This window comes from Zingiber officinale, chromosome 8A, assembly GCF_018446385.1.
Source record: "Zingiber officinale cultivar Zhangliang chromosome 8A, Zo_v1.1, whole genome shotgun sequence".
Lineage (NCBI taxonomy): Eukaryota > Viridiplantae > Streptophyta > Magnoliopsida > Zingiberales > Zingiberaceae > Zingiber > Zingiber officinale.
This window is the reverse complement of record NC_056000.1, coordinates 10,743,435-10,751,840: the sequence shown is the minus strand read 5'-3', so window position 1 is coordinate 10,751,840 and position 8,406 is coordinate 10,743,435. Positions and strand designations below refer to the sequence as shown.

Genomic DNA, 8,406 nt, shown 5'->3' with positions numbered 1-8,406 from the left:
CCTAAAATAAATGAAATTACTTAAAGTGCGTTGAGCTCTTCCTTTTATAGTGCTATATTACTTTGTTCAAACCTATGTACCCTTTAATGACATAGGTGCGCCTAACGCAACTTATGATAACCCAACAAAACTAGTCGATTAGATTCATGTCATGCTCAATCCGATCAATTCTTTTTATATCTTATATACTTAGACATTTTGTATTGGTAAAATGTTGCTTAGGAAAATCTAAACAATTTCAATACAAACAAAAAGGGTAGACAATAAACTTGGCATGAATAATAAATGGAAAAAATGGTATTATATTCTTTAGTATTTAAAATGGTAATTATTTACTTAATTTATAAATTTACTATCAAATATGCAACTAAAACAATGGCGCATTAATACGCCAATTAGTTAATCTATCAATTATCAGCTCCCATATTAGTAAATTAATATATCAGCTATTTTTCAAATCAAAATTATAGCAAAATAAGTTTTTATTATTATTTTTTTTTTAAAAAAAGGAAGCTATAAAGACGAGAGAGGGCAGGGCGCCTCTATATATATACACGAGAACTCCACACGCGTTTAATTTCCCTCGCTTGCCGTTCTCGCTCTCCCGCTTCCGTCGCTGCCCCATTCTCTCCTCTCCACCGTTGCTTTCGCTGCCCTCCTTCCTTTTCACGCCCTAATTTTATAAAATCTTAGTTTCCCTTCCGATCACGCTCTTTTCCTCCTCCGGTCCGATACGCCATGGGGAAGAGAATTTTGGTCACTGGAGGCGCCGGCTACATCGGTAGTCACACCGTGTTGCAGCTTCTCCTCGCTGATTTCAGCGTCGCTGTGGTGGATAACCTCGATAACTCCTCTGAGGCCGCCCTCGAGCGCGTCGCCAAGCTCGCTGGGGACGCCGGCAGGAACCTGTCCTTTCACAAGGTATTCGATTGCTTTTCTTTTGCACTTAATTTGATTTCTGGAGCGGGATTTTAGGGTATTTGGATCGGGGTGGATGTCCTTGTAGGAATTTATGCCTTTGGATGTGCAAAGATTGATTCTTTTGGATGTGTTTTCTTGTTTTCAGTCGCTTGTTTGGCTTTAACTGCGAATTTTAGGGATTGATATTTTTTTGAGTTACACGGATTCTTATTCCTGGCAAATGTTGATTCATCTCTGAGAAGGAATGTCATACACGATTTGCTTACTAATAATGGTTCATTTTTTTAACGAAAGAATTTTAATCGGTCGATGATGGTTGCGTCACGTTTTCCTCCCTTTATAGTTTTTGAGGGCGATAAGTGGCTTACGGTTTCTTCTAACTTTAATTGCTAAGATACCAAGTGGATTGACTCTGCAGGTAATCCTCGATTATCGTGTGACTTACACCTGTTGGGTATCTGATGCCAAGCCACTTGGTTGAAACACTTTTTCGCGTTCGGTCCTGCACTTGCACCATATTGTTATGAATTTTCCAAATTTTTGCAACATTTTATTGGCAATTGTGCACCATCATTTATTCTAGAATTGTCTTTGCATCACTATTCTATGTTTCACCCGTCCTTGGTATTGCTACCTAACATTGTGAATTCTTGGGTGCAATCTATTTGCATCTCTCTATGGCAAACTCAGCCAGTTTGACTTTATACGTTGTAGTGGATGATGCAATAAGCCTCTTTAATTTATTAGCATGTCTCTTTCTCCTCCGAACGTGTAGCTATTTTGGATACGCTACGCACACATTAGATGTTCTCTGAGTTTTGTTTTATATATTATTTTAAATCAAGGTGGTCTCCTATCGAACTTGAAAATATCGAGCTGCAGTTACGTATGAAATTATAGTGCTCGATTAATTATCTAATATCTCATCAATCGTGTCCATATGTATCTCGTTGTTAATATATGTGCAACATTACAGATGTCCGATTGATGCTATATTTTGTCTTTTTGTATCCGGGAACTGATGTGTTATCCTCTTGCTACTGGAACATATTACAACAGCGTATATATCAAAGTCACTTATTTTTCATATTCTTAATCAGATAGGCAATTGCACGACAAGAATGCTTTAGTAGAAATAGCTGCTGTCAAATAATATTTTTGTTACGATGACGACCCAATATTGCTTCAAACCCCGTTCTGTATTGGTCTTTGTTTAAGCGATTCCTTAATGTCCTAGAATAGCATGCAACGTGGTCTTGATTTCTCATCTTGTCTATACTTCTACAGATTGACCTTCGAGATAGAGATGCACTGAAGAAAATTTTTGATTCGACAAAGTAAGTTTTTTTCACAAGATTGAACAGAGTCGGGACTTGATCGGTACTTTAGAGACTTTTAGATAAAATATTGTTGTTGTATTAGATAAACTTTACTCCTATTGTTACATCTTGGGCTAAACGTGCTGTGATTTTGGCTAAACATTCATAACATTTTCCTGTCGCCATGTTTCATTATGTGAGTATTTTTCTTATCTCTTAATATCCAAAAGGTACTCCATTACTGTGACCTGAAAAAATAAATGATAGATTGAACTGGTGTGTTCATTCAATATTTGATTGCATATAACTACTCTGACGCAAGGTTCTCAGTAGTTCTACATCATTTACTTGATCTTATATCAATTTAATTTCTGATCCACTCTACAGAATGCTATGCCCTCCTAAACAGAAGAGTATCATAAAACAAGAACCTGACGGAACCATAGCAATATCAAGCCTTTGCCAACGTAAAAGTATCACCCAGTTAAAATCAACAAGACTGAGTCAAATATACCAGTTCTGCAGCAAAGTGAATTTTTTTTTCTAGATATTCTCTTCTATATATGTTTTACTTCTATTTTTCAATGATACAAGGTTATTACACAGAACCCATATGCTAAGTTGGGTTTATTAGACTGTCAGAAGTGCCGCCATAAACCTGCAATTTATTTTAACGTTTATCTACTTTTTCAAGGCATGTCATAGTCATCACATACAAAGGATCTTGTTTGGAATAATTGGTGATAGGGTAATAAAATTTCCATCAGCCAAAGTATGAATTACATTGATCTTAGTGAATTCAACAAATTTATTAAAAACTTTTGTAGAAGTTTATGTTGGAAGGATAAAACTTAACGACCTCAATCTTTCTCAGTGTCCACAATAAGAGAGGTTTTATTTTTTTTCAAGGATATAAATGTTTTATAATCATCCTACGTGAGCAACATGTCTGTCATTAGTTATTCCTTTTCTTTGAAGCAGTAATTAATTGTTTTCTTGTAAATAATGTGGATTTTTCAATTATGCTTTTAACTTCCTTTGCAGATTTGATGCTGTTATACACTTTGCCGGATTAAAGGCAGTGGGAGAAAGTGTTGAAAAACCCTTGCTTTATTATAACAATAACATTATTGGCACAATCATTCTTTTGGAAACAATGGCCAATTATGGATGCAAAAAGGTACTCTTAACTCTACTTTTTTATTTCGCTGTGAAAGGGACATGTCATGTGAAACCCACTAAATCTTTGAATGGTTATGGAAGGCTATTGTAACAGAACAAATTTGTTGATAACGGAAGTGACATCAAATTTACCGACATATCTTTTGAAAGGAATAAACAAATGTAATAATAGTGAAGCTGCTGTGAAAAAAAAAAAATCCTATTTCTTGCAATATGATTATTTTGATAAGCGGGTTTTGTGAGGATCAATGATTGGCTGAATATGAACCGACCTACTAGAGGGGATGAGTGAATACAAGACGCCTATAAATTAAAATTCTTCCTTGCAAACACAAAACAAATCAATTGTTAGTATTTTAGTGGTTCTTGTCAAATACAGATGCAATGAAATAAGAATAACAAAATTTGAACAATGCTAACAACACAATATAATGTGATTCGGAGATGGCTCGTAATCCACAACCTACAAGTTGTCCAGTGATTCACCTAGCGAAGATTTGACTAGAACCATCCCTTTACAAGAGATAATAAGATGAAATCCCTCACAATCGCTGCCGCTCGAAATGTTTACAAGTGAACTCTGCTCTCAAATATAAACAATGATATGGCATTACCAAGAGCTTGAGCTGATGACTTAAACCTTTTCCAAGACCTTAGAGATCTTTGAGCAATGGAGGAATTTTGAAGTTGATTTTTGTAGAGTCAACCCTACCAATTTTATACTTTTACTTTCTTTTCCTTCTTGTTTCTTAAATCACATCACCCTGTGCTTGGAAGAAGTAACTCCTTTGTTTTTGAGATATGTCTATGCATTATATCTATCATCTGTATGGGTAATGATTCTCTTCAAAAACTATGTAAAAAAATTCTGTTTGCCTCTTAACATTGTAGATTTGTAGTTTCGTTTAAACACAAAAGAGAATTTTATATTTCTATCATCAAGCATTATCAGGAACATCTTGAAATTACTGAATCTTTGCAACTAAGTAGGAAATCATGTTTGAAATTTTCAGCTTGTATTCTCATCATCAGCTACTGTCTACGGTTGGCCAAAGGAAGTACCCTGTACTGAAATATTTCCCTTATGTGCTACAAACCCATATGGACGAACTAAGGTTTCTTCATTTGTTACTATCGTCCCTATCTCTCCTATTTACTTTTACTTTACTGATTTATTATTATTTTACTACAGCTTATGATTGAGGAGATTTGTCGTGATATCCATTGCGGTGATAGTGAATGGGACATAATTTTACTAAGATACTTTAATCCTGTTGGTGCTCATCCTAGTGGATTCATTGGTGAAGATCCTCGTGGAATTCCTAATAATCTCATGCCATTCGTACAACAAGTAGCTGTGGGAAGGAGACCTGCTCTTACTGTTTATGGAAATGATTATTCAACTAAAGATGGCACAGGGGTAATAATCTGACCTCAGTGTAGATTTATGTTATTCTTGACTTGGTCCATCTTATGTGTTCTTGGTTAATTCTTTTCTTTATTTAAGCTTATTAATGCTGCTAGATTTCTTATTTGTCCTACATTACTCCTATCTCGTATGATAGTGTCTGTGTCATTCTACTATGGAGTCAATAATTCTTGCTATAAAATAGGAATCTTGTTGATCTTGCAAACGGTGTAGTAAATATGCAGCAATTTTTAAGGAGCTGGTAGGAAAATGGACAATTTGGAAGATTCAGATAGAAAAAAATAGTTACATCAGTTTACACGATGGGATCATATCTAGAAGATAAAAGCAACAGTATGCAATCTTAATAAAGAAGACAGAATACATAGTGAATAGGTGCTTCAATTAATCAATCATACAATAAGCATATCAGTTAAGATAACCATAGGAAAATCTGTAAGGTAGTCTTCATTTGTTCTGAAAAAATTGCATAGTTCATAGCAGCATAGTGCAATAAACTCATATACCCAAATGCAGAATTGGGCATGCTATTTACAAGAATTCTTCTGCTCACAATTGAAAGAAAAACCACCCTTTACTACTGCTCAATTCTTACAGCAACCTGACCAATGCCCCTGTCCTAATGGGCCTAATTTGGTCTTGTGACACCCAACTAAAAATCAAGACATGGGATCGGCAAAGGAGAGGAAGGGCAGCCAAATAAATTTGCTAAACCTGTACCTCTGTAGTGCAGATGTTTGACTTGGTCATTTGAGTCTCTGTTGAAGTTCAATGTATTAAGAGCATAATCGACAACTTGTATATCACCCACACCAGAATGTTGCCACTCCATTCAAGATCCTTCTTCTGTTCACTTCAGCAATATTCTAGCCGGTCCTTTCATGAGGATGAAAGGTTAGGATGCAAGGGTCTCCTTGTTCCACACCTCTCCGACAAGTAAATGAATGGCCAGTGTGCAATTCCGTTTAAAACAGTTCTAGTGCAAAATCTTCTCCATCATAAACATGTGAACACTCTGGATCTTATGTGAAATGATTTAAAGATGTCTAATTTGGGGGAGAAAAATTAGAACTGATCACACACACCAATGTAGAAAAAGTATGCAACATTTAACTTTCTGTTTTATACAGAATACATGTTCGCCACTTGTAAATTTAACTTTCTGATCTCTTGTGCTATGGGAGTGAAATACATTATCTAATGCTTGGCGGTCGAGATATAATCACATATTAGCAAGATAGGTGCCATTTTACTAAAAATTTGGCAAGAAATCCTAATTGTTGGCAAGAAATATAACTAAGTTCCTTTGAAAAGCAAGTTTTATTTAGAAAAGAATGAATCCAGGCTCCCAGACAAAAAAGCAAGCATATCTCAAGGAGTCCCATCATTTTGTTACGTGCACGCTGAGTTTTTCTAGTTTTGACAAAGGAATCGTTATTTTGAAGGAGAGGACAGACGACTTGCCTATCCCAACAGAGAAATTGTTCTATTAATATTACTGAATAACATTTGTATTAAACTTTAAGATTAGTAGGAAAAATTTTTGGCAGTTATGTGCTTGTGGTTTCTTGCTTACAAATTTTTCTTCCCTAATTTCAGGTAAGGGATTACATTCATGTTGTTGATTTAGCAGATGGACATATTGCAGCCGTAGAGAAGCTATTTCAGGGTGGAAGTAAAACAGGTGAAAGAATTTGGAAAATTCCCTTGCACAAAATTTTCCATTTTAGTTTTTTAAACTACCGATTAGATGTTTCTGTACTTTATCAATAAAAACTTTTTCCATTAACAATTAAAGCCTGACGTTCGTAGAAAGAAAAGAAAATGAAATGTTGCAGTAATATTGATTAAAATTGTCGTGTAGTACTTCTTCACAATCTTGCTTTCTCTTGTTCATCTATCAGTAATGTTCTGAGTAGCCCTGAATTATCCTACACTAGACAAATGCATTTCAGTTCCATCTTTGTAGTCATGAAGAATTTTTGAACCAGCAGGTTGCCAAGTCTATAATTTGGGCACTGGTAAGGGAACATCTGTCTTGGAAATGGTAGCAGCATTTGAGAAGGCTTCCGGAAAGGTACTGATCAATCTGTATCTTCAAACTTATATAAATAATTCACCTTCGACATCAAATCTGAATGATGCTTACATCAATCGACACCAAAATAAGATATTAGACAAATGCTTCCTCAATCCTCATGACCATATAACAAAAAGGAAGAGATAAAAGATTCCACCTGCTATTTTCTTTACGTATATTCTATCATCAGCTTCTAAGTATATCATTTGAGTCCTTCCAGAAAATCCCTCTGGTTATGGCTGGAAGACGACCCGGTGATTGCGAAACTGTTTATGCATCTACCAGCAAAGCAGAGAAAGAGCTCAATTGGAAGTACGTAGCATTGACCTTACCAAAACATAATTTTTTTTTGTACTTTCATGTATTGCCATTTTTACATTATTTTTCCATGAAAGTTTTACTGAACGCAATCCGTTTTCGATTGAAGAAGAACTCGACGTGTTATGATTTGCAGGGCAAAGTATGGGATTGAAGAGATGTGCCGGGATCAATGGAATTGGGCTAGCAAAAATCCATGGGGATATGGAATACCTGACGAGTCCACCAACCCATCAACATGACCCGATCAGTTCAAATGTTCAAAGTACTATCACATGTTGATTTTTTTTTTTTTTTACAAATAACTGACATGAATTAGTTTTGAATTGCGACTCATAAATTAATAAATGCCTCTACAATTGAAGAGGTCAAGTTAGTAATTTTTCTGTTTGTCATTTTTGATATCTCGGGTCATTATTAATATTTTTTTTAACATGGTGAAAACTAGTTTTGTATAAAGAACTATTGATTTCTAATCCAAGCACGTTAATCTTATGAATATTTTTTTTTTATTCGGATATGAAATTTTAATAATAAGAACTGTTGTTACTTCATAGTTATTTTTTTTTTTAAAAAAAATAGGATGATAGTTGATACGACGTATTATGGATGGTCCTAAGATACTATGGAGTTGATAGTTAAGGTGATGTTGTGGTCAGAAGTCAAGGGGAGGTGACAATCAAGGTTAGGGAGTACGTGTCCGAACGAACCATTTGCTCCGGAACTCAGCCGACCAGACCCAATGTCGGTCGGGTCCTCTAGTGACAACTCCCCATACCTCCTAGTCACTACTTTTGATTCACAGTCAATTGGGCCCAATACCAATCGAGTGCCCTGGGACAACTCCCCTCCTAAGTACTACTCTTGGTTCACAGTCAACTGATCTCAATGTCGGTCGGGTCCTCTGGGGGCAACTCCCCATATCTCTTGGTCACTACTCTTGGTTCACAGCCGACCAGGCTCAATGCCGATCGAGTACTCTGGGACAGCTCCCCTCCTGATCACTACTCTTGGTTCACAGCCGACCGGTCCCAGTGCCGGTCAGGTGCTCTAGGGACAGTTCCCCAGCCTCCTAGTCACTACTTTTGGTTCATAGCCGACCGGACTCAATGCTGGTCAAGTACTTTGGGGGCAACTTCCCTCTTGATCACTACTCT

At 36.1% G+C, this 8,406-nt stretch overlaps 1 protein-coding gene across 3 annotated transcripts; it reads left to right on the top strand.

Annotated features, from left to right (window-relative positions):
* The first annotated feature begins 698 nt into the window (after window positions 1-698).
* LOC122012550 (UDP-glucose 4-epimerase GEPI48-like) lies at window positions 699-7,616 on the top strand. Of its 3 annotated transcripts, none has more exons than XM_042569122.1 (9): window positions 699-921; window positions 2,209-2,258; window positions 3,285-3,420; window positions 4,436-4,537; window positions 4,615-4,842; window positions 6,451-6,535; window positions 6,846-6,928; window positions 7,152-7,243; window positions 7,386-7,616. In XM_042569122.1, the coding sequence occupies exons 1-9, from the start codon at window positions 739-741 to the stop codon at window positions 7,489-7,491; spliced, it is 1,065 nt and encodes a 354-aa protein (XP_042425056.1). In that variant the 5' UTR covers window positions 699-738; the 3' UTR covers window positions 7,492-7,616. The 3 variants fall into 3 exon arrangements, with proteins under 3 accessions (XP_042425056.1, XP_042425058.1, XP_042425057.1); XM_042569124.1 differs by lacking the exon at window positions 699-921 and adding an exon at window positions 1,513-1,545; XM_042569123.1 differs by lacking the exon at window positions 699-921 and adding an exon at window positions 1,661-1,981.
* Window positions 7,617-8,406: the final 790 nt, after the last annotated feature.

Coding starts and splice junctions, on each gene's coding strand:
- LOC122012550 (XM_042569122.1), top strand. CDS start 739: ATGGGGAAGAGAATTTTGGTCACTGGAGGCGCCGGCTACATCGGTAGT. Junction 922..2,208: donor GGAACCTGTCCTTTCACAAG/GTATTCGATTGC, acceptor ATACTTCTACAG/ATTGACCTTCGAGATAGAGA. Junction 3,421..4,435: donor CCAATTATGGATGCAAAAAG/GTACTCTTAACT, acceptor TGAAATTTTCAG/CTTGTATTCTCATCATCAGC.